The 25,783-nt window shown below is 46.8% G+C and overlaps 1 protein-coding gene across 7 annotated transcripts in view; it reads right to left on the bottom strand.

The window, feature by feature from the left end:
- The window catches only part of ArgRS-m (arginyl-tRNA synthetase, mitochondrial), a 644,356-nt gene that overhangs the window by 27,119 nt on the left and 591,454 nt on the right, over nucleotides 1-25,783 (bottom strand). For all 7 annotated transcript variants that reach the window (XR_011047406.1, XM_068393756.1, XM_068393755.1 and 4 more), the window contains exons 9-10: nucleotides 20,145-20,275; nucleotides 19,029-19,177 (exon numbers count right to left, since the gene is read on the bottom strand). Coding sequence is in view for 6 of the 7 variants with exons in the window: in XM_068393756.1 (XP_068249857.1) it covers nucleotides 19,029-19,177; nucleotides 20,145-20,275 (280 nt within the window). In the remaining variant the exon portion in view is untranslated. The remainder of the gene's footprint in view (nucleotides 1-19,028; nucleotides 19,178-20,144; nucleotides 20,276-25,783) is intronic.

Consider the following 25,783-nt stretch of genomic DNA (forward strand, 5'->3'; position numbering starts at 1 on the left):
TTCCCTAAACTCCTCTTGGTTTCCAACCAATCGCCTAACAGCCGTAAAGCTCTCTTGGATGAGCGAGAGAGAACGAGTTTTGTAAAGGCTGGCATGGCAGCAGGTACGCCTAAAACAAACTCAGACGGCGGCGAACGAGGAGCCACAGAGACAAAGTGTTCAGGAAACAATTCTTTAAAAATGAGCATGACTTTTTTAAAGTCCATAGATGGCGGAACTGCTCTAGGCTCATCAATATCTGAAGGATGATCCTCAGGCTGAGGGTCAGCAACGTCCTCATCCGAAAGTTCCTCATCTGACAACTGATGAGAAACAAGCAAAGGGGTTGGCAATGCTTGACACGCAGCGTCCGCCCCCACTGGTGCATAAGTGGCGGAGCAGGACGCAGCGTCCTGAAACTGCTTGACAGTCTGGGAACTGTCAACAACAACAGGTGCGTGAGGACGCACAGCGTCCACCCGAGACTGCTTAGACCGCCTGGGTTGTGCAGTCAAAACAACTCTAGGTTGCGGAGGTTGACGCACCGCGTCAAAACAAGTCAACTCTGATGGTTGGCGAACGTCCTGAACGTCACCAGGCGCATCAGCGAGTTGCCTAACGTCCACATGCGGCTGAAAATCCACACGAGACCGCATCGGGTGTGGTACAACCCCAACTGGTTGACGTGAGATGGCTACACCAACGTCAACAGGACGCACAACAGAACGCTTAGGTGGCTGAAGGCCAGGATCTCCATGAGATAAACAGCTAGGTTCAACAGAAACCTTCTCTGCATTGTAGTCTTCCATAAGGGACGCAAGCTTAGACTGCATGTCCTGTAGTATAACCCATTTAGGGTCTACGGTAACGGGTGCGGTAACAGACGGGGTTAGCGTCTGAGACGGCACAACTTTGCCTTGCTTAGGCGGCGAGCAGTCATCCGATGACAGCAACGGGTCCGAACTGTCCCAATGACTACATCCAGGACGTTGGACCTGTCCTGAAGGGACCGACTTGCGTTTCAGAGGCCTAGAAACCTTGCTCCATGGTTTCTTGCGTGAAAAGCCTTCGGAAGAAGAGGTAAAGATGGGCTCTCTCGTCTTATGGTAGGGGGGATCTTGACGAGATACGCCTGATACCATAGAGGGAACGTCTGTTCGCTGATCAAGGCCTCTCGAACCCATAAGTCGTACGACATTGCTTCTCCCCTGGGCTTGGGAGCTTGCAAGAAGTCCCGGACTAGGTGAACGACAGGCACGAACAGACGAACCCTCGGTCGCAACACTGTTCACAACACTTTGCGCACTAATCACTTTCCCTTCTACAGCGAGTATAAATACGTCTTGTCGTCAACGTCGACAGAGAAGAATTGAAGGTTTTGTTTACATACAAGAGTGGTATCTGGCCGACAGTTGGCGCTGGTGGGCACACCCGCAACCTGCATAGCGATCGCTCGCGAGTTTTTTGAGTATGTTGTCTGTCGAGCCGCAGAGTTGCAGCTATTATATATTCACCGGCTAAGTTAAATATTTAAAAACATGAGTAGTGTAAGAGTGACTGAGCTGGCTCGCCAATATGAGAGGAGTACATCAACAATATGTACCATCCTCAAGCGAAGGATGCTACAAAGAGTACCAAGCCTTCCAAAGGAGTAACCATCCTTTCCAAGCTGCGCAGTGATATTCACGACAAGATGGAGAGGCTTCTTTTAATATGGATAAAGGAGAAACAGTTGGGGGGTGATAGCGTAACCGAGATGATCATAAGTGGAAAGGCCAGCAGAATCTATGATGACTAGAAAGGGAAGCAAGCAACCGAGAGAGGGGAGACTTTGACGCCAGCGGAAACCTTCAAATCCAGCGGTAGCTGGTTGGATAACTTTAAAAAACGGACTGGGATACACTCGGTTGTGAGGCATAGGGAAGCAGCAAGTTCTGACTCGAAAGCCGCGGCAGACTTCTTCACAACCTTTGCCTCGATTATCGCCCGACATGGCTACATCCCCCAACAAGTCTTCAACTGTGCTGAAACTGGCCTTTTCTGGAAGAAGATGCCCAGGAGGACATTCATCACGACAGAGGAGAAGAGACTACTAGGCCATAAACCCATGAAGGACCGGTTAACTCTAGCCTTGTGTGCCAATGCCAGAGGTGACTGTAAGGTCAAGCAACAGCTGGTGTACCACTCGGAAAACCCACGTGCTTTCAAGAGCCAAAGGATCTTGAAAGAAAAACTGAAAGTGATGTGGCGCGCTAATGCTAAGGCTTGGGTTACACAGCATTTCTTTACAGAATGGGTTAATCTGTGCTTTGGTCCGGTAGTCAAAAAATATTTGGCCGAGAAAAACCTGTCAATAAAATGTCTCCTGGTCCTTGGCAATGCCCCTGGTCACCCTCCTGGTCTCGAAGAGGACATTCTTGATGAGTTCAGGTTCATCAAGGTCCTTTATCTCCCGCCCAACACCACGCCACTCCTCCAGCCCAAGGACCAACAAGTTATTTCCAAATTCAAAAAACTGTACACAAAGCATTTGTTCACGAAATACTTTGATGTCACAGACAACACCAATCTCACCCTTCGTGAATTTTGGAAGGAACATTTCAATATCGTCCATTGCTTAAAGATTATTGATGATGCATGGCAGGGTGTCACAAGAACTCTTAATTCAGCATGGAAGAATTTGTGACCAGCTTCCGTTGGTGAGAGGGACTTTGAAGGGTTCGATACGAAAGACCCTGATGACCCCAAACCTATTGTGATGGCTGGAGGTAGACGAGGCAGACGTGAATGACCTTGTCGAGGAGCATCAGGAAGAGCTCATGACACAGGAATTGACAGAGCTCCAGGAGATGCAACATTCGGAGGTATTGCAGGAGCTTAGTAGTGAGGAGGAGGTGGAAGAGGAGGGCCGCCTTTCTATGACAGAAATCAAAGACGATAGCGAAGTGGCAGGAGTTTTCTAATTTTATGGAAAAGAGGCACCCAGACAAGTTGGCATGTGGTCATGCATTAGCCTATTGTGACAAGATTTGCGTGCGTCATTTTTGGAACATTTTGAAGGGGAGACAAAAGCAAACATCCCTAGATAGGTTCCTTTTAAAAAGGTCATCAAAAAGTGAAGGTGAAAGCGAGGCAAAATGAGCCAAGCCGGAAGAAGAAGAAAAGTAAAAAAAATGAAAACAAAATTAGAATTAAGTTTAGTGTAATGTAAGATTAACATTTTATTTTTGTGTGTGTACAGTAAGCTAATTTCATTTAAGTTAAATTTAAAGTTAAGGTTATGTTACGTAGTGTTACAAAAGTGTTACGTACCGAACGTGTTGCTGTCAAGTCTCTCTCTTCCCCGTCCTCTCTCCCTCCTCCTCCTCCTCCGCACACACCACTGTTAGCCGCTACCGTCTGTCTCCAAGGTAAGAACTCCATAATAATGTTACATTTTATTGAACATCATAACCAGTTCATAGGTATTTGTTATTTTGAGTGTATGTACTGTAGTGAATTAGAACAATTAAAAACATGTTTGTTCCAACACGAATACTTACCTCGAACTACTTTCTTAGGAGTTACTGGTAACCTCCTCTCTACCGACCAGAGTTTTGCGTAGATTACCCCCACCCCACTTTCTAAGGAGGCCTACCCCCGGCATTAAGGAATGTGCCCCGAGGGTAGGCTTATCGTAGGTCGATGCCCGGCTGGGTCAGCTTCATCAGTAAGTTCTCTGGTCGCGACGTGTGAACACCTCGCTCTCGTTCTCTATCGATCCTTTGTGAGCGTTCTAGTGCCCCAAGTGTTCCCCGCGTGGTAACTTGCGTTTTTCCAGTGTACTTTTCCCGGGTGTTCCTGTGCGTTCACCTTCCACCTGTGTGCTTACCCAGAGTTTTCATTGATTCCCTTCGTGCTTGTGTCGTGCGTTGTGTGCATTATGGAGCAAATCCGCCGTTGTCCGGGGCCTAGAGCCGGTAAATCGTGTGGAGCGTTCCTCTCCAAGCCTGAAGTGGATCCTCACTCCCTTTGCTCCTCCTGTAGGGGAAGGGTTGTTCGTCAGCAGATACGTGCCCCGAGTGTGTAGACTGGAGCAATATCCAGTGGGTACGGTACGGTACCGAAGAGGAAATCGGCGAAACGTTCCCCCAGGAAAGCTAGTGTTACTTCGCCGCTACCATCACCCAGTGAGCGGTCCGACAGGGCCTCAGTTTCGCCGTTCCCTACACAGAGTAGGGGACGAGGTAAGTCTGGTGTAGAAAATGAACAAGGCATCCTTTCCCAGGAGCCTAGTGAAAGTGCAGTGCTGATTGTGGGCCCTTCTAGGGCTAGTGAAGAACCCAGTAGTGCGTCCGGAGAGTCGGCCCTTGTGCTCGGGGGCACGCTTCCTCCGATGACCCCTTGTGGGGCAGTAACGCAGTGTCGGTATCTTTGCCGCCCTCGTGGGCCTGTGCTTCTGGATCTTCGTTAGGCGGAGACAACCAGAAGAAATTACGACCTTCGGGTAACGATGCCTTCGGTTGGAGGCTCCCGAAGACGTCGGGTAGGTCACCCCTAAGGATGGATGTGGCCCTGGACCCCTGGCTCCCTGGCATGGAATGTTTTGAGTCGTTCCCGGCCCCCCTCACGGAAGTCCCCGAAGACTTCCTCCAGCCCTCGACCTCTGGCGTTCAACGCCCGAAGAAGTCCCCCGCAGTCCCCGCTACCGGCCGACATGCGATAAGCACAGTGTCGTCGGGTTCATCGGACGTTTATTCCTCGTGAGAGGAAGAAGTCAGGGTAAAACACCGTCGTCGGAGCGAGCGTTCCCGTTCGAGGTCGCGCTCCCGGTATAGCAGCAAGCGTTCCCGCTCCACAGGGCGTAAGTATAGGAGGAGTAGGTCTCCTGATGGCGCCTGGGTCTATGTACCTCGGGATTCAAAGGTGCTTTGTTCCCCGGACCGCCGGTCCAGAGAGCGTTCGCCAAGGTTACCGTCCTCTAAAAACAACCTTGACCCTCGCGACCTAGCTCGCAGGAAGGACCTTACTAGAAGGCATAAGTCCTCGAAGCCTCCGGTTCACCCCGCCCAGCGGGGGGAAACGCGCTTCTCGTCAGGCGGCCTGGCCGAACCAGCCCAGCTGGTGCGGCCTTCGGGTCGGAAGGAACGGTTCCCGCTATCGGGTCAGCCCACGGGAACCACGTCCTCGGCACCCAGAGCCCTAGGGCGGACGAGAGTCCCCGCTGAACCAGCGATGCCTGCGTTAACCCAGGCCCCTGGTGCGGACATACCCGCGGATGAGATCCAGTACCTCAGTAGGACGGCGCCCCTGGCACCAAGAGCTAGACGTCCAGTTGGCGTGCCCGGTAACCCAGCTCCCCGGCCCCAAGCCGAGACCTCGGCTGACGGAGGGGAGGGTTCACCAACGGAGGACTCCGCCTATAGGAGGGTGGTTGGCCTTATCAGAAGGCACCACAAAATAGAGGAACCTACGGCTACGGACGAGGATTACTGGAGGTCAAGCCTATTGAGAATCATGCAGACTCCTACCCAACCTAAGGTGTCTCTAGTGCTTCCTCTAGCCCGAGATCTAGTCCTAGGGCAGGAGTATGTGGACAAGGTAGTGGCTAGTAATGCCGAAGCCCCCAAAACCCAGAGTTCCTCGAAATTACTCCAGGGCCTCAGAACCCAAGGAAAGGTTTATGTGCCAGCGGGATGCCGCCCAGGCCCCTGTAAGGTGGAGTCGGCCATCGACATGCTGAGTCAGGGCGTCTCAGACGATAGAGCCTCTTCGGCCCAGGTCTGTTTCTCGCCAGCAGAAGCCTCCATGATGGAGGAAATGTCGAGGGATTTGGTGAACGTCTCCTCTTGGCTGGACTGGTGGGCTTCCACTTTGGTAGGGGTACAGGCCTCGTTCAACCCTGCGGACCCTGACCAGCAAGGCCTCCTGAGAGACCTTATTACCTCCGGGGGTAAAACCCTTAAGTTTTTAACGTATCAGTCGCTCGCTCTGACGGCTAAGTGGGTGCTCCGTAAGAGAGACACCGTACTGGCGAAGGTGTCTCGGAAGGTACCAGACAGGGAAGCGCGGGCCATTCGGAGCTTACCCTTGTGGGGAGAGTCTTTGTTTCCCCTGAAGGAACTAGAGGCCATCATGGAGAAGGTCTCGAAGAAGAAGGAGGCTAGCATCCCCAGACCTACGCCTTCTAGGAGACCGCCCTACAAGAGGTCCGTCTCGGATAGTGCCGCGACGTCCCAAGCCTCTCCCAGCACTACGAGGAGAGAGGCTCCCTCTTCCTCCTGGTCCGCAACGCCTCAGCCCCCCCCCCCAGGGGAGCTCCAGCGCCCTCAAGCTCCTTCAGGTCGGGTTACTCCACCTCTAGGAGAGGCAGATCAGGCCGCTCCTCCAGAAGAAGATAGAGTGGGAGGCCCCCTATCCCCGCCCAAGCCTCAGGTTGGGGGATGCCTCAGACTTCATTGGCAAGCATGGAAGGCTCAAGGAGCAGAGCCTTGGACAGTGTCCGTACTAAAGGAGGGCTACAGACTTCCGTTCTTAACAGAACCACCCCCTCTTATCCCGGCCAGCCGGACGGAATGGCTAGCTCCCAAAGACCCGTTAAAGAGGACCGCCCTTCAAGAGGAGGTATCCTCCATGTTAGAGAAGGGCGCCATGGAAGAAGTTCTTCTCCCAGGGCCAGGTTTCTACAGTCGCCTGTTCCTGGTAGAGAAAGCGACCGGGGGCTGGAGACCGGTTATAGACCTGTCGGCTCTCAACAAGTTCGTCAAGAAGACGGACTTCAAAATGGACACTCCGAAGTCAGTCCTGCTGTCCTTGAGGGAGAAAGATTATATGATGACCATAGACCTCAAAGACGCATACTTCCAAATTCCGGTCCACCCCTCGAGTCGAAAGTTCCTCCGGGTGAAATGGGGTTCCCAGATCCTGCAATTCAGGACCCTTTGCTTCGGTCTGTCAACAGCGCCCCAGGTGTTCACGAGAGTCTTCACGACTGTCTCAGTGTGGGCTCACAAACGAGGCATTCGCCTCATCAGATACCTGGACGACTGGTTGCTTCTTTCCGCCTCAAAGGTCCTCTTGGAGGAACAAGGGAGAAGACTCCTCCAGTTTTGCAAGGATCTGGGCATCGTAATCAACCCGAAGAAGTCAAATCTATCCCCATCCACCAGAATGAACTACTTGGGAATGACATTAGACACTATTCTGGGAAAAGCATTCCCTTCGGAGGACAGGATAAGAAACCTCAGGCACATCATTCAGCCGTTCCTGTCAGAGCGCCCCAGGAGAGCGAAAGACTGGCAGAAGCTGATAGGTCACCTGGTCTCATTGGAGAAACTAGTTACCCAAGGGAGGGTAAGGCTCAGATCCATACAATGGAACCTGAAGAACCTCTGGTGCCAACTGGACTCGCAACAGATGCTAATCCCAGTCCTACCAAACACGAGACCCTCCCTGGAATGGTGGCATTGCCGGTCGAACTCACTCAAGGGGATGCTCTTCGGGACCGATCCACCCGAGTTACTACTGTTCACAGACGCCTCCAACCAAGGATGGGGAGCCCATCTCCTCGACGAAACAGCACGAGGGACCTGGTTGGACGGGGAGAGAAAACTCCACATCAATGTCCTGGAGTTGAAAGCAGTCCAGAAGGCTTGCCTACTAAAGGGAAACACCGTGGCGTTGATGTGCGACAACGCCACGGTAGTGGCATACATAAAGAAACAGGGAGGCTTGATATCGAAGGAGTTGTGCGATCTCACCATAGAAATTCTAGGTTGGGCAGAAGAAAATCAAGTGGTGCTGTTAGCAAGGTTCATTCCCGGGAAGAAAAACGTTCTGGCCGACGGCCTCAGCAGAATGGGCCAGATAGTAGGGACAGAATGGTCCCTTCTTCCGGAAGTAGCCAAGCTCATCATCCAACGTTGGGGTTCCCCGGTGATGGACCTCTTTGCAACAAAACTCAACGCCCAACTCCCAGTCTATTGCTCTCCTGTGCCAGACCCGAAAGCAGCCTTAGAAGACGCCTTTCAGCACAAGTGGGACAATCTAGATGTGTACGCTTTTCCCCCTTTCACGTTGATAAGGCAAGTGCTCAACAGAGTAAGGACAGCCCGAAACCTAAAGATGACTTTGGTAGCGCCCTGGTGGCCGGAGAGAGAGTGGTTCGCGGACCTAAAAGACCTATCGAGTCAACCGCCGTGGCCTCTGCCCGTCAGGTCAGACCTTCTACATCAGCCTCATTTTCTCAGGCTCCATGACAACCCACTCTCCCTACGTCTTCACGCCTGGAGACTATCGAGCGGCTCCTGAAGAAAGAAGGATATTCTTCTTCCACGGCCAAGAGAATGTCTCTATACCTGAGAAAGTAGTCAGCCGCGGTCTACCAGGCTAAGTGGGCCTCCTTCACGAAGTGGTGCTCTGAGAGGCACATTAAACCTCTTAAGGCCTCTGTCCCAGACATAGCAGATTTTCTGGTATTTCTTAGAGACAAGGTGGGAATGTCAATCCCAGCCATAAAAGAAGTTCGGGCCGCCTTAGGCCAAGTCTTCCTCCTGAAGGGCATCGACCTGGGGGCCACGAGACATATAGAGATGCTTGTCAAGAGTTTCGAGCAGTCCTGCCCCCCACAGGCGCGTAGGGTGCCCCAGTGGGACTTAGCCAAGGTCCTGAAGATGCTGTGTCGTCCCCCCTTTGAACCCTTGAAGGATATCGTGGACAGAGATCTCACCCTCAAGGCCGTCTTCTTGCTGGCCTTAGCGTCCGCTAAGAGAGTGGGAGAGATCCATGGTCTGTCATACGACGTTTCTCATTTGAAGGGGTGGAAAGAAGTATCCTTCAAGTTCGTGCCTTCTTTTGTGGCTAAGACTCAGAACCCAGCAGTCTGGGATCCGAAGTTCGAAGGTTTCTTAATTCCTGCCATCCCTAAGACGGGTAATGCAGAAGATTTAAAATTATGCCCTGTACGAACAATTAGAAAATACCTGGAAAGAACAGCTCATCTCCGCCCAGGCATCAAGAGCCTCTTCATTTCCACAGGTATTAATAAGAAACAAGTTTCCAAGAACACCATTTCCTTCTGGTTGAGACAAGTTATTGCCAGAGCCTACAAGGAAGATGGCATAGCAGTGCCAGGCACCCCCCCGGCCTCATGACATCAGGGGCCTGAGCACCTCCTTAGCCTTTGAGAAAAACATGGCAGTGGGTCAGATCCTGCGAGCAGGTACTTGGTCGAACCAGTCAACCTTTACTGCCCATTACCTCAAGGACTACTCGAGGAAGTCCTTAGACGGGTTCTCCATTGGAACAGTCATCTCCGCCCTCCAAGCGGTGTAACGGTAAAAGCCCCAGGCGCGATCAAGGCTAGCAACCGGTAGGCACAAGTGCAGTTTCCTACCTCCTACCCAGTTGCTTCCTTGCCTCTTCGGGGAGTACCGACTGATACCATTGGATAACACATTCTTCACGACTACGCTACTGGAAGGAACTTCAGAAGAAGTTTTTCAAAGGGTGAGTACTTAGACACTAACGTGAACTTTTGTGTAGTTACCCTCGCATCCGCTTTCTAGTAGGTCCCGTTATCCCTGGGCCTCTTCGCCTCCACGTCCCGGGTCAGGGGGTCAGAATAACACTCCCGCCTCCTAAAGTGTAAGTCTCCTAAGAAAGTAGTTCGAGGTAAGTATTCGTGTTGGAACAAATAAAAAATTTTAAGTAATTTTTATTTTTCCTAACATACTTACCGAGAACTACTTTCGGGTAATGGCCCTCCCTTCCTTCCCCGAGTGCCTCTCTTCCCTTGCTAGCATTGTGCTAATCCAATAGAACTTACTGATGAAGCTGACCCAGCCGGGCATCGACCTACGATAAGCCTACCCTCGGGGCACATTCCTTAATGCCGGGGGTAGGCCTCCTTAGAAAGCGGGGTGGGGGGTAATCTACGCAAAACTCTGGTCGGTAGAGAGGAGGTTACCAGTAACTCCTAAGAAAGTAGTTCTTGGTAAGTATGTTAGGAAAAATAAAAATTACTTAAAATTTTTTATTTTTCCACTGAAATATACTGTTTTTAGGGTTTTTTTTCAGAGGGTGGAAACAGATTAATTTTTTTATTTTATTTTATATGAGAAAAAATTATTCTGAGATACGAACAAATTGACACACGAGCTTGGTCCTGGAACGCATTATACTCGTATCTCAAGGTACAGTATTACTGTATTTGCTATTTTGTAGGTAAAGAAATTGCAACATTGCGTGGTGTATCTATTCAATTCCGGTTTGTATCCATTACCTCTGGACTGATTTGAGCTAAGTGTGAATATATTGTTGTAATCTACATTTGTTACTCCTTTAAGAATTTTGAATGCTTCTATTAACTGTCTCCTTAGTCGTCAAGTTTGTAGATCAAATAAGTTGAAATGTTCCATCCTCCGTCTATATACAAATCGCCTTAGTGTTGAAAATAGTTTGGTGGCCCTAGCTTGTACTGCTTCCAGTCTATCTATGTCCTTCTGAATACTTGGAGCCCAAAATTGGACTCCGTATTCTAGATGGGATCTTACTAGTGATGTGTGCAGCTGTAGTACAGTGTCTTTGTTTATGTATTTAAATTTTCTCTTAATTTAACTTATTAGTTTTGTGCTTTCTTTTCAGCTTTTATGCTCTGTTTGGTGAACTTCAAATCCTTGCTGATAATAACACCAAGATCTTCCCCTAGGTCCACACTTTCTATTTCATTACCTAGCAGTAACCTGATTGTGGGTTACTATAACATATGTACATAACTACATTTCCCACAGTTGGAAGGCATATGCCATTTTCTGGATCATTTTCCTAGCTTCATTAATCCTCTCTTAAGGCTTTTACGTTTTCTGAGTTTGCAGCATTTATGCCTAGTTTAGTATACTGTGGTTGGAAAATTTTGGCTATTCTACTAGTTAATCCTAAATCTATGTTGTTAATGTAGATAAAAAATAGCAATAGGCCAAGGACAGATCCTTGAGGTACTCTGCCTGTAACAGCTGCCCACTCTGAAGCTTCTCAATTGATTACAAATCTGTTTTCCATTTGTTAGCCAATCTTCGATCCATTCCACTGGCTCATCAATGATGCCTAGTGCTCTAATTCTGACCATTCATTATTTATAAGGAACTTTGTTAAAAGCCTTTTGTAAGTCTAGTTATATGATGTCTATTGCCCTGCTTTTATCATAAATGCTAAACATGCTGTGGAAAAATTCCAAAATATTTGACACATGATCTCTTTTGTCCAAAACCATTTGGCTGTCTATCAGAAGACTTTTTCTTTATATGTTCTACTAATGAATCTACTATATTTGATTAAACAATTTTGCAAGGCACTGAAGTTAGACACACAGGTCTGTAGTTGCCAGGTTCTTCTTTTGGTCCCTTCTTGTAGATTGGAGGAACATTGCCTTGTTTCCATCCATTGTTCTCTAGTCTTGGGTAGTACCATAGCCTCTGTATCATGGTATTCCACTGTCTTAGGTTAGAGTTCTGTTGCTTGAGATTACACTCAGGCACACTGTTCTATCTTATTTCTCTTTCTATTGCTTTGTTAAATTTGTTATAGTTTATATAGTAGACATTTATTTTAATGTTGTTACTCTTCTTAAAATATTTTATTTTTCAGTGCTTCCTTTCCTCACTGGGCTATTTTCCCTGTAGGAGCCCCTGGGCTTATTGCATTCTGCTTTCCCAACTAGGGTTGTAGCTTAGCAAGTAATAATAATAATAATAATAATAAAAGTCCTCTAGTTTTTAGTTTATCAACAAAGCTATGGATACAAAATATGTTATTTTGATAATAAAATAAATTTTTGAATATACTTACCCGGTGATTATAATAGCTGCAACTCTGTTGCTCGACAGAAAAACTCTACGGAAAAATTCGCCAGCGATCGCTACACAGGTAGGGGGTGTACTCAACAGCGCCATCTGTCGTTCAGATACCCAGTACTCATTGTAAACAAAGAACTCAATTTTCTCCTCGGTCCACTGCGTCTCTATTGGGGAGGAAGGGAGGGTCCTTTAATTTATAATCACCGGGTAAGTATATTCAAAAATTTATTTTATTATCAAAATAACATTTTTCAATATTTAACTTAGCCGGTGATTATAATAGCTGATTCACACCCAGGGGGGTGGGTAGAGACCAGCAAAATATGTTTACATCATATGAGCTAAGAATTTTTATTTCATTTTAGAAGTTATCAAAATAACAAAAACAAAATAAATAGGTACCTGGTAAGGAAGTCAACTTGAACAATTACTCTGCCTTTTTAAGTACGTCTTCCTTACGGAGCCTCGCGATCCTCTTAGGATGCTGAGCGACCCCTAGGATCTGAAGTATCAAGGGTTGCAACCCATACAACAGGACCTCATCAAAACCTCTAATCTAGGCGCTTCTCAAGAAATGACTTTGACCACCCGCCAAATCAACCAGGATGCGAAAGGCTTCTTAGCCTTCCGGACAACCCAGAAACAACAATAAAAACATTTCAAGAGAAAGATTAAAAAGGTTATGGAATTAGGGAATTGTAGTGGTTGAGCCCTCACCCACTACTGCACTCGCTGCTACGAATGGTCCCAGAGTGTAGCAGTTCTCGTAAAGAGACTGGACATCCTTAAGATAAAAAGACGCGAACACTGACTTGCTTCTCCAATAGGTTGCGTCCATTATACTTCGCAGAGATCTATTTTGTTTAAAGGCCACGGAAGTTGCGACAGCTCTAACTTCGTGTGTCCTTACCTTCAGCAAAGCTTGGTCTTTCTCATTCAGATGGGAATGAGCTTCTCGTATTAACAGTCTGATAAAATAGGATAAAGCATTCTTTGACATAGGCAAAGATGGTTTCTTAACTGAACACCATAAAGCTTCAGACGGGCCTCGTAAAGGTTTAGTTCGTTTTAAATAGAACTTAAGAGCTCTTACAGGGCATAAGACTCTTTCTAGTTCATTTCCAACCATATACGATAAGCTTGGAATATCGAACGATTTTGGCCAAGGTCGAGAAGGCAGCTCGTTTTTGGCTAGAAAATCAAGTTGTAGAGAACATGTAGCCGTTTCAGATGAGAATCCGATGTTCTTGCTGAAGGCATGAATCTCACTGACTCTTTTAGCTGTGGCTAAGCATACCAGGAAAAGAGTCTTTAAGGTGAGATCTTTCAGGGAGGCTGATTGTAGCGGCTCGAACCTGTCTGACATAAGGAATCTTAGTACCACGTCTAAATTCCAACCAGGTGTAACCAAACGACGCTCCTTCGTGGTCTCAAAAGACTTAAGGAGGTCCTGTAGATCTTTATTGTTGGAAAGATCTAAGCCTCTGTGACGGAAGACTGATGCCAACATGCTTCTGTAACCCTTGAAAGTGGGAGCTGAAAGAGATCGTTCTTTCCTCAGATATAAGAGGAAGTCAGCTATATGAGTTACAGAGGTACTGGTCGAGGATACGGATACTGACTTGCACCAGTTTCGGAAGATTTCCCACTTCGATTGGTAGACTCTAAGGGTGGATGTTCTCCTTGCTCTAGCAATCGCTCTGGCTGCCTCCTTCGAAAAGCCTCTAGCTCTCGAGAGTCTTTCGATAGTCTGAAGGCAGTCAGACGAAGAGCGTGGAGGCCTTGGTGTACCTTCTTTACGTGTGGCTGACGTAGAAGGTCCACCCTTAGGGGAAGTGTTCTGGGAACGTCTACTAGCCATCGAAGTACCTCGGTGAACCATTCTCTCGCGGGCCAGAGGGGAGCAACTAGCGTCAACCTTGTCCCTTCGTGAGAGGCGAACTTCTGCAGTACCTTGTTGACAATCTTGAACGGAGGGAATGCATATAGATCTAGATGTGACCAATCTAGGAGAAAGGCATCTATATGAACTGCTGCTGGGTCCGGGATTGGTGAGCAAAATATTGGGAGCCTCTTGGTCATCGAGGTTGCGAAGAGATCTATGGTTGGCTGGCCCCAGGTGGCCCAAAGTCTCTTGCATACATCCTTGTGGAGGGTCCATTCTGTTGGAATTATTTGTCCCTTCCGACTGAGACAATCTGCCATGACATTCAAGTTGCCTTGGATGAACCTCGTTACTAGTGATATGTTTAGACCTTTTGACCAGGTGAGGAGGTCCCTTGCGATCTCGTACAACGTCAGAGAGTAGGTCCCTCCTTGCTTGGAGATGTACGCCAAAGCCGTGGTGTTGTCCGAGTTCACCTCCACCACTTTGCCTTGAAGGAGAGACCTGAAGCTTTTCCAGGCCAGACGTACTGCCAGTAGCTCCTTGCAGTTGATATGCATTGTCCTTTGACTCGAGTTCCATATTCCCGAGCATTCCCGACCGTCTAATGTCGCACCCCAGCCTACGTCCGATGCGTCCGAGAAGAGAACGTGGTTGGGAGTCTGAACAGCCAGGGGAAGACCCTCTCTTAGGTTGATATTGTCCTTTCACCAAGTCAGACAAGACTTTATCTTTTCGGAAACCGGGATCGAGACCGCTTCTAGCGTCTTGTCCTTTTTCCAGTGAAAAGCTAGATGGTATTGAAGAGGACGGAGGTGTAGTCTTCCTAGTGACACAAATTGTTCCACGGATGACAGCGTCCCTACCAGACTCATCCACAGCCTGACTGAGCAGCGTTCCTTCTTCAGCATCTTCTGGATGGATAGCAGGGCTTGATCTATTCTGGGGGCTGATCGTCTTGTTGTTCAGCAACGTCCTCATCAGAGGGTTCCTCATCCGAAAACTGATGAGGAAACGACAACGGAGTGGGCAACGTCTGGCTCGCTGAGTCCGGTCGCACTGGTGGATGCGTGACGGAGCCGGACGCAATATCATGGAACTGCTGCACAGTCTGTGAACTGTCAACAACCATGGGTGCGCGAGGAAGCACAGCGTCAACCCGAGACTGTCTAGACCGTCTGGGTTGTGCAGTCAACCCCCTACCGGGTTGCTGAGGTTGACGCACTGCGTCAAAACAAGTCACCTCTGCTGGTTGTTGAACGTCCTGAACGTCAACAACCACCTCCGAGCGTTGCTTAACGTCAACGTGCGGCTGGCAACCTACACTGGGTCGTATCGGTGGAGGAACCACCTCAACTGGCAGACGCGAGTAGGTTACCTCAGCGTCAACAGGGCGCACAACCGACCGGTTGGAAGGTTGTTGGCCAGAAGGTTCGGTAGCAACCTTCTCCGCATTTAAGTCCTCTATCAAGGACGCAAGCTTGGACTGCATGTCTTGCAGCAAAGCCCATTTAGGGTCTACGGGAGCAGGTGTGGCAACAGACGGGGTTAGCGACTGAGGCGGAACCGTTTACCATCCCTGAAAGCCTTGTTATGCGTGACATAATTGTACAGCAAAACTTCAAAGGCTCGAAAACAGCTGTGAAGTTGACCTGTAAACAACTTGGAGCGTCTCCTGGCTAGGCGCCAGGGAGAGTCTACCAGAATTGAGAAGTCTATCTGGGCAGAGGCATGAACTCCCAAGCCGAGAACTTCTCTCGTGTCATATCAGACTCTCGCTCTATAAACCAGTTTAAAAGAAGGGAAAGCAAAGGCTGTATCCCCCAAACTCCTCCTGGTGAAAAACCAGTCGCCTAGCCAACGTAACGCTCTCTAGGAGAGCGAGAGAGCACTAGCTTAAAAACAACGGCTTCGAAGTAGCTAGGCCTAGTGTAAGCTCTGACGTTTAGGCGAACGAGGAGCAGCAGTTACAAAAAGATCCGGACGAAGATCCTTAAAAAAAATCATCATGATTTAATTAAAGACCATAGGAGGCTAAGCAGCTTTAGGCTCCTCTCCATCTGACAGAGTCCTCAAGGGAATATCAGTAGGAGGGAGAACAGCAACTTCCTCATCTACAGGAACCTTGTCCGATAAAAGCTGAGTCTCAAGCAAGGGAGAGACCTACCGTGGTGGCAATGCTTTACAAGCAGAGTCCACACTCACTGGTGCATTAGTAGCGGACCAGAACGCAACGTCATGTAACTGCTTGACAGTCTGTGAACTGTCAACAACTGAACTGTCAACCACAACAGGTGCGTGAAGACGCACAGCGTCCACTCGAGACTGCTTTGACTGCCTAGACTGAGCAGTCAAAACGACTCTAGAATGTGGAGGTTGACGCACAGCGTCAAAACAAGTCAACTCCGATTGTTAGTGAACGTCTTGAACGTCAACAGGAGCATCAGCAAGTGGCCTAACGTCCAAATGCGGCTGAAAAACCACACGAGACCGCATTGAGTGTGGTTCTAAACAACCTGACTGACGTGACTAAGTTACGCCAACGTCAACAGTAAGCACAAAGGAACGTTAGGTTGGCTGAAAGCCAGGATATCGATGAGATAAACGGCTAGACTCAACGGACTAATCGGTAGAATAGTCTTCCATAAGGGAGGCAAGCATATACTGCATGTCTTGCCGTACAACCCATTAGGATCAACGGAAATGGTTGTGGTAAGAGACGAGGGTAACGTCTGTGACCGCAACACTTTGCCAACAAAAAAAGACTCTCGGAGTCTGTGTTACGCTTTTGTTAGGCGGCGAGCAGTTATCCGATGACTGCAAAGGGTCAGAGCTGTCCTAATGGTTGTAACCAGGACGCTGGACCTGTCCTGAAAGGACTGACTTTCGCTTAAGGGCTTCGAAACCTTGTGACAGGTTTCTTATGCGAAAAGCCTTCGGATGACGAGGAGAAACAACGTCTCTCTCGTCTTATGGTAGGGGAGATCTTGGTAAGATACACCCGATACCATAGAGGGAAAAACGTCTGTTCGTTGGTCAAGGCCTCTCGAACCCATAAGTCGTTTGACATTACTTCTCCCCTGGGCTTGGGAGCATGTAAGAGGTCCCGGACTAGGTGAACGACAGGCACGAACAGACGAACCCTCGGACGCAACACTGTAACCCTTTGCGCCTCGGACGCAACACTGTAACACTTTGCGCATATCACTTTATCACTTCTATTTTCTGTTTTGCACTTATTTCTACCTGAAACACACAATTCTACCCTTCATTAAAAGGTAGTAATTGCGAAATCAGTCGTATAATGCAAGCTCATTAATACCAGCAAAAAACAGAAAACATATTTTAAGATAAAAAAATCAGTGGCTGGGAAAGAGACTAAACACTAGTTCATATAACTACGTTTTCAATCTCTCACCGCACATAGCCTGGGGACGAGAATAAAAACCTAAAAACGTTTTATCCTTCCTCCCCGTACAGCGACTAGGGACGCGAGTAACACGAGAACAACGTTACCCGCTTGAACGGAACGTTTTCTCTCCTCTCTCTCCCTCCGTCTCTATCTCTCTCTCTCTTTCTCTCTTGATTTCGCACCTAAGAGAAGAGCCCAATTATATTTCGTCAAAAAAAAAAACATGTTATTTGACTAAAGGAAAAAACTGAAAGGTTTTTCAATAAAAAGTTCCTTTAAATTAGAATTTAAAACATTTAAGCTAAGAAAGAATGAACAAAACGTCAGAATCGATTTACTCTTACTGCAAAGTGAAACCGTGATACACTCTCTCTCTATCGTAACGATAGAGCGCATGTTGAACGTCCTGAACGTCAACAACTGCGTAGCATAAAAAAACTAAACGTTAGTTCATCTTTGAAAACAGTACGAAGACTATCAAAGAAATTCTTTCATAAAATATTACATTTAAAAAGTTTTAAATCCTTAGCTCTTTAAAAGCTAATTACGATATAAAGGGCTCAACGTTGATTAACTTCGGTTTCCAAGTTAGGACCGCCTACTCTCAGGAAAGGTCTATATAAACAAAACATTAAAATTTATTTTTATATGTTTATAATAAATGGAAAGTTAATCGAAGAGGCCTAATAAAGGCGGAGAGATATAAAATATATAGAGGAAAATCTATAACGTGATAAGAATTACTAAAAGCCTAAACACACTTCCGTCTAAGGGAAGGGTCGGCCATTTAAAAGTGAAAGAAAGTCCATACTCTCTTTGTCACCATAATTAAATCTATCCAAAACGAGTTCAAGATTTAAGATGAAGATAAAACACCTGCATAGCGAAAGCTCAAAACTAGAATAAAGTACTTCACCAATTAGTTGTGAAAAAACTCCAGTTTAGCAACAGCGAATAAGAGCGTCTTGTCGATAGCTCGACAGAGAGAAAATTGAGTTCTTTGTTTACAATGAGTACTGGGTATCTGAACGACAGATGGCGCTGTTGAGTACACCCCCTACCTGTGTAGCGATCGCTGGCGAATTTTTCCGTAGAGTTTTTCTGTCGAGCAACAGAGTTGCAGCTATTATAATCACCGGCTAAGTTAAATATTGAAAAATATAGCCCTAAGAATGTTCGGTAAGACCTACTGAAATACAAAGTCACACACAATATGTGATCCAGGAGAGTGAGAGCTAGGAAGCCAGAGCCCAACATGGTAGACCTACTGTAATACCTCTGAAAAAGAGCCTCACATCTGTATTCTAAAACAATTCCATGCACCAAGGATTTTCCTTTGCAGCATTGCTAAAATATACTACTACTTTGGTAGTGCCAAGAAGGGAATACCTTAGAACTCTAACGGAAATGCAAGAAACTTGTAATCTGTGTTATGCACTCACAGCAGCACAAAACATTTTACAAGTGTTCACAAACTCACTAACCTAGTGAGTTACAGAATGGAGGAGGCTGATAGCTCCACCAAATGGTCCTAATTTGGGTGGCGGGAGGGCGGTTTTAAGGGATTATAGCACAATGACCCATTCCTTACCTTTACTACTTACGAGCAACTTTTAGACATGGGATTGTTTGAGAAAATGGCTGTCTATTCTTTCAAATGATTTTAGTATTCCTATAACTGACAATATCACAGTTTATTTGTAAATTCACATACCCTGTTAACTGGATTTGACAGGTAATTAAATTCGGACTAAATAACAAAATTGAATTATCTAAATTCTAAGTACAGTAAATAATATCTGATAATATTTGTAAGGTATTTATTGTACATCAGTATGCACTAATGAAATGTCATTATTTGCAAAAATATATAAAGTGTGTCATACCATTAAAAAGGAAACTTAAAAGAGTTATCAAATACCTCGCCATTTCACAAATCAAACTGATGGCAACAGGTTCCGTAAGAAAACGAGTATTCACTGTAGGGGTGAATTCAACACCACAGTTTTCCTGCAAGTTCATTAGCCTGCAATGAACATATTGTAGTTTTGCTCCTGTATCCCCTTGGCTCTGAAAGGCAAATAAATTATTAGAAGACTTTTTTGAGGCCTTATAATTCCATACAGATTGTTGGAGTAATAATTTCTTTCACTGCTATCACTTCATTCTCATGAAGGGAAAAGCATTATTCCTTAACTAATATCCTATACAGTAAATCAGTTTAACTAACACACATAAGTCAAATACTTTCATATGACCCGTGGCTTAAATGAGGGATGAAAACTGGAGCCTATTCTGGCCATTATTTTCAAAGAAATTTGTTTTGCATTTTTACCATTTGAAATCCCAGAGGATCTGACTATAAAGATTAGTATGAGTAATGATAACTAAATTAAAATCCCTATTTTACAAATTATCAAAGCAGTTTCTTAACATTTAACTACAGTACAGTATTCAAATACATCCTTTGTTCTTTCTATTGACTACCGGTAGTTTAAGATCAACTAATTATTCATAAAATTAAAGCAGTCTCATAAGGCATGGTTTGCTCTCATTTCTTTGTTAAAAGATGAGTTTATTATTAATATTAACCCTTTGAATACCAAATTATGTATACGTCTCAGGATTTTCACTCTCTTGAATCCCATTTAATGTATTTTACGTTCAGTAAGTTTCTCTATTTTTTATTATCTACTCTTATAAATTTTTACTAAACACATAAAACTATATACAGATAGAAAGAATATTTGTTCAAATATATGATAAGAAATATTCTAAATCCTTAGCACAATTAGTTTTAGCATTAAGATAACTAAGGTAAAATGTATAAAAAATGCATTCCAACAGGTTGGGATTGAAATGGTTAAGTAAACAAAAAAATTACATTAAGACAAAATTACAAATAAAATTTACTATTAAAAACTAAATATGGTCTAGCAATGCATTAGCTATATTTGCATCCAAAATCAACTGGGTGAATAAAAAATAAAAGCCAACACCGTTTGAAAACTAACAAACTAAAACTATGACAAATTACCTGTAATACTTTATCCCATGAAAAAACGTAATCCCTTTGACGCCGTTGCTTCATGTCTCCAACAAGTATGCAAGAAACAGCAACTTTGTCAGCAATATCCACATCACTGTATTGTAAATCATTTTTTGTGGCTGAAAATATAATTTCAAAAGTTAGAATACTATATTCAATTATTTCCTACAATTCCATAACTTGATATAAAGAATTTTGTCTTAATAAAAGAAATACAACCACATCTATGAAATAAAAGTCTAGCAAATATGCAATGGGGTCCCCTTATCAATGCACATAGAAAAGCTTTATGTTTCCACAACAGAAACAATACCGCTGTAATACATGGTCTAATTTGTACAGTATAAGTAATAATATCAAAGGACACAGAACATCCAGCGATGGACGTCATTAGAGAAAATAAAACAGTACGAGTTAGTGAAAGTGTCAATCAAAAGAGCCTATACTGTACAATACAATATGACATCCTGTTGATGCTGCCTCGAAGGAAAATCATTTCAAGGGTATAATTTTTATATGAGATGATAACTAACTGTGATATGGTTTACTTGCTAAGTAAATAAAACCAAATTCATTACTTTAAGGTGAAGGATGGGTGGACTTATGAAATTTCAACCATATGTACTGTCCTATGAATTGAAAGGTTGCTTGAGGTTGAATACTACGATACGAAGAAGACAGGAGACAGGTGAAGTGGAAGGCTATAGTGTGTTTGCAGATATGGGTCGAACGGAAAATACAAATGCCTATGTGGAACTGCATGAGAAACAGGAATTTCCAGAAAGCTTATGATTTTTTTATCACTACAGTATATCATAAACTCAAATTTTTTTAAGGGTCTTTATCCTGCATATATTTTTAACAAACAGCCTGCAATATTCTGTCTCATATCGAAGGTCCTTTGTAAATTCCTTTTGACACCAAAAAGCAATGCTTTTTCACTTTCAAATTTCCTCTGCCTAATCAACTGCAAAGTTAATCAATAATTATGGGATACCTAGCATAGACTGAGAACAATGCTATTCCCTTAACCAACTTTGCCTTTTTCTAGTACCACCTGGTGCTCATCACAGTGATTAAATGACAATTTGTCCTAAATTGTATTTTTCCTAGCTATACAAACCAGTAATCATTTAATATTGGAATTTGCTTCAGCTCAGCTGAAACAGCCAAAGAGAAAGAAAACCAGGCAGTTGTGCTGATTGGTTGGCTGGCAGTATGAGGCGGAGCTTAACTCCCCCCCCACCCCTCGAGTTTGCCGGCGACACCTGACGGGACAGAGAAGCCTCTCACCTGAACCTCCATATCCAGTAAGGAAGGAATAGTGAAGGCCTTGAACCTGGGATCATGGATCGCTGGGTTCTGAGTCTTGGCTACAAACTCTGGCACAAAACTCAAGGAGATCTCTTTCCAACCCTCTGCGCGAGTGACATTTCAGGAGAGGTCGTGTAACTCCCCGATTCTCTTCGCCGATGCTAAGGCTAGCAGAAAAAACAGTCTTACAGATCAAGTGCCTGTTTGAGGCACGGCTCAAGGGTTCATATGGAACATGAGTAAGAGACCCAAGAATTAAGGTGACATTCCACTGGGGAACTCGAAGTTCCCTCGGGGGACGCGACTGTTCGAAGCTCTTAATGAGCATAGAAATCCCCAGGCCGTTGGAGATATCTATGCCCTTCAGATGGAACACCATCGCAAGCACAGATCTGTACCCTTTTAATGGCAGAAACTGAAAGGAGCTTATCTCTGCGAAGAAAGACTAGGAAGTCTGCGATCTGAGTCAGAGAGGCTCTGACTGGAGAGATAACCCTTCCACTACACCAATCACAGAAGACCAACCACTTCCCCCTGGTAGTCTGAGGAGGATCTTCTAAGGTACCCCATCTCTCTCACAGCGAGTAGTGAAAAGCCTCGCGTTCTGAGGAGATGCTGGTTAGTCTTCACGCGTGAAGTCTGAGCGACTGCACCGCCTGGTGGTACCTGTTCAAAAAGGGTTGCCGAAGGAGATTGGGCCAGTGAGGTAGCTCTCGCGGTACCTCGACCAGGAGCGACAACAGATCGGGAAACCACTCCATGTGTGGCCACAGTGGAGCAATGAGAGTCATCCTGAGTCCTGGAGCTACTAGGACCCGGTACAGGACTGCGCGAAGCAAGCAAAAAGGGGGGAAACGTGTAGCAATCCAATAGATCTCAAGGATGTTGCAGTGCGTCCTCAAACGCAGCCGCGGGATCTGGTACTGGAGAGCAAAACACAGCAAGCTTGGCGTTGTGCCGTGTTGCGAAAGGTCGATGCATGGTTCTCCCCAGAGGTCGAGTACTCGACTCGCGACCCAATGGTGAAGAGACCATTCTGCACCTATTACCTGGTTTCTGCGACTTAGGGCGTCTGCCTGAACACTTCTCTTGCCTGGAACGTACCTGGCTGACAAGGTTACGTGTTGACTCTCTACCCACAGAAACACCTGCCTTGTCAACTGCTGCAAGAGACATGATTGCGTGCCCCCTTGCTTGTTGACGTGCGCAACCACGGACGTGTTGTCGCTCATCAGCACTACCGAGTGCTCTCTCCAACGGGCCTGAAAATGAAAGTGCTCTCTTGAAACTGCCATCATTTCCAGCACGTTGATGTGCAGGTGTTTCTTCTCTTTCGACCACACACCTGACACGACCAAGTCGTCCAGGTGTGCACCCCAACCTTCAGTGGACGCGTCTGTGAACAGACGGAACTGAGGTGGAGGAGGGTTTATGAGAAAACCCCCTCATGAGGTTCTTCTCGTTTAGCCACCAAAGGAGATCCTTCCTTACCTCGCGTTCCATGAGGACTGGATGAGAGGGAGAATTGGTGGCTGCCGACCACTGGGCCTTCAGATACCACTTAAGGGAGCGGAGATGGATCAGCCCGAAAGGAACGAGCTTCTCCAGCGAGGAGATGTGACCTAGAAGAGCTTGCCACTGGAGAGCTGGAATGCCGAGTTGATCAGTATTCCCAGATACTTCACCTTCTGCTTGGTTATGAGGTTCGACTTCTCGCAGTTCACCACGATCCCCAGATCGCGACAGACTGCCAGAAGCGAGTCTCGATCCTGACTCAACTGCTCCTGTGAGGGAGCAAGAATCAGTCAGTCGTTGAGGTACATCAGTATGCGGATGCCCCTCGAGTGGGCCCAACCTGCTACCGTCGTGAACACTCGCGTGAACACTTGAGGAGATGTGCACAGTCCAAAGCACAGAACTTTGAACTGGTACACCTTGCCCTGGAAGGTGAATCGGAGGTACTTTCTAGACGACCGATGAACTGGTACTTGAAAGTACGCGTCCTTCAAGTCTATCGAAAGCATAAAGTCGTACTGCCTGATTGCTAACAGCACAGTGCGAACTGTTGGCATCTTGAACGCAGTTTGCTGAACAAACTTGTTCAATGGCGAAAGGTTGATGATCGATCTCCAACCTCCTGGTGACTGATCATGTACGACTTCTAGCGCATCCTTTTCCAACATTTCCTGGACCTCCGCCTCCAAGGCCAGAGCCTTCAGGGATGTTGGAGCGTATGTGTGGAACACTATTGGAGTGGAGGATTGGGGGGGGGGGGGCAATGAAGCACGACTGGGAGCTTGTACCCTTCACGAAGGGTCGACACTACCCATTCCTCGGTCCCGAGTTGCTGCCGCATCGCCCAATGGCGCAATAGGCATCCCCCTACCATCGGCAGCATGGGAAGTGGAAAGCCAATCTCAGCATTTCCCTTTCCCTTGCTTGCCCCTGTTCTTTCCCCGACATGTCGGAGCTCACGAGGGAGGCTGAAAGGTCTGTTTGGGGGGCAGACCGGCGTCAATGACCTTAGATGTCAGGATGCCTGAAAACTTTAAATCATTCATTCATTCATTGGGGGGCATAACCCCTCTGAACAGGAACAGGTCTTGGCTGTACAGGAGCAGCAGGAGCACAACCAGTGGTACCCTTGCCACTTCCCGTGGGCTTGGCCTAACTCGGCCTGGCTGCGGACGGTTTAGCGACCAGGTCCCTTGAAACTCACAGCTTGCGCCTGGTGGATAATGGAGTCCTTCCAGTCGAAGCGCCATTTATCCCGAGCGGCCCGAACTTCCTCTAGTGGAAAGAGAGAAGTTGCAGCTCTAATAGGAGTGTTCCTGAGTATCAGGGTCTCTCCTTAACCAATCTGTCTCGCCAAACGAGTGGCTACTGCCTCGCGTTTTTGAGGATCAGATTGGCATACTGGGTAGCAAGCTGGTCCAAGAGAAAAGCAACAGCTTTCCCACCAGAAAAAGCCAGGTTCCTGTACTACTCCATGTGTTCGGGGTTAGCAAGCTTGGTGTCCTGCGCGAACACTGTGGCCGTACCACACCATGCCACGAAGCAGCCTCGAGAGCAGCTACAGAGATGGATTCCATAGTTGAAATCTCAGAGGCCGAGAAGGCCACTCTCTGGGATTTCAAGCTCTCGACCAAGGAACCCCCAGCAAGCGCTCCGACCGCTGGGTCAAGAGGGAGAGGACAAGACACAGAAGACTCTGTGACATAGTACCTCTTCTGTCACTGGAGTGGTTGAGGGAGAAGCTTGTTCGAACCTTGGCTCCTAAGCGAGTCACCAGGTCCTGCGATCTGGTTACTCACTCAGTCCAATACTCGAGCAGCCTGTCTCAACTGCCTTCGGGGAGTTCCCGAAGGCAGTTGACGGCCCGTGCCAGGCCCGAGTCACGGGTCGAGTGTGCGACTGTCTGGGGCTGCTCCCTACTGACATGACACGAGTCGCTGAGTCGGTCCGTGTGATTGACCTCGTGGAGGTAGTCATGCGTACCGCGGATTCTTCACGAGAGACCACAGCTGAGATTTCTTGTGCCGAAGCCAGGACTCTCCTTTCCCCGCTAAAGAGCGGTTCAATTAGAGTCTGAGCAGTAGATCGGGGGCCCGAGGACCCCGTCACCATGTTCTGGGTGACGAAACCTACGCCCTCGAGCGCGGTTGTCGTGCATGGAGACCTTGCTCGAGATTCGCTGTGAACAATCCAACTAGTGCGGAGAACAAGGGAATCTTGCACATCGCCCTCATTCTCCAGAGGAGAAGAGGTGTCTCGGGGCGCCATGTCCCTTCGACTGCAACTGGCTTTCCTGGCCCTCTTCACTTTCCTCTTCTTCCCCTTCCTCTTTCCCCTGAGGGAGAAGAGTCAGAGTCAGAAGATGAAGACAAAGAGGAGGAGGAACTAGAAGAGGAATACCGCCCAGGCTTCCTCTTCTTGTGTCCCCTCCGAGGTGCTGGAACGTTGGTCGAGGCAACAGCAGATGACACTGGACGAGAATGAACAACCTGAGCAATGTCTGTAGGAAGAGCCGTGGTCAGTGAACATGGTGAACCTGAAAAACATATTGTATCAGCAGGATTTGGCAGATTTTAATTTTAACTGCCTATCAGCAGGAGATTTGGTAGATTTTAATTTTAACTGACTTGCAGGCGAAGCTGTAAAGAGTTTGCCATCAGTCGTTAAAGAAATCTCAGTGCTTAAAACCTTACTCTCCCTTGTTTTAACAGGGAGTCCTGCAATCATTTTACCCTTGGAAAAAGTTTGCATTTTGCCAGGAACAAATTCTTTATCAGGTACATAGTCAACAACAACAG

This window comes from Palaemon carinicauda, chromosome 19 (genome assembly GCF_036898095.1).
Source record: "Palaemon carinicauda isolate YSFRI2023 chromosome 19, ASM3689809v2, whole genome shotgun sequence".
Classification (NCBI taxonomy): Eukaryota; Metazoa; Arthropoda; class Malacostraca; order Decapoda; family Palaemonidae; genus Palaemon; species Palaemon carinicauda.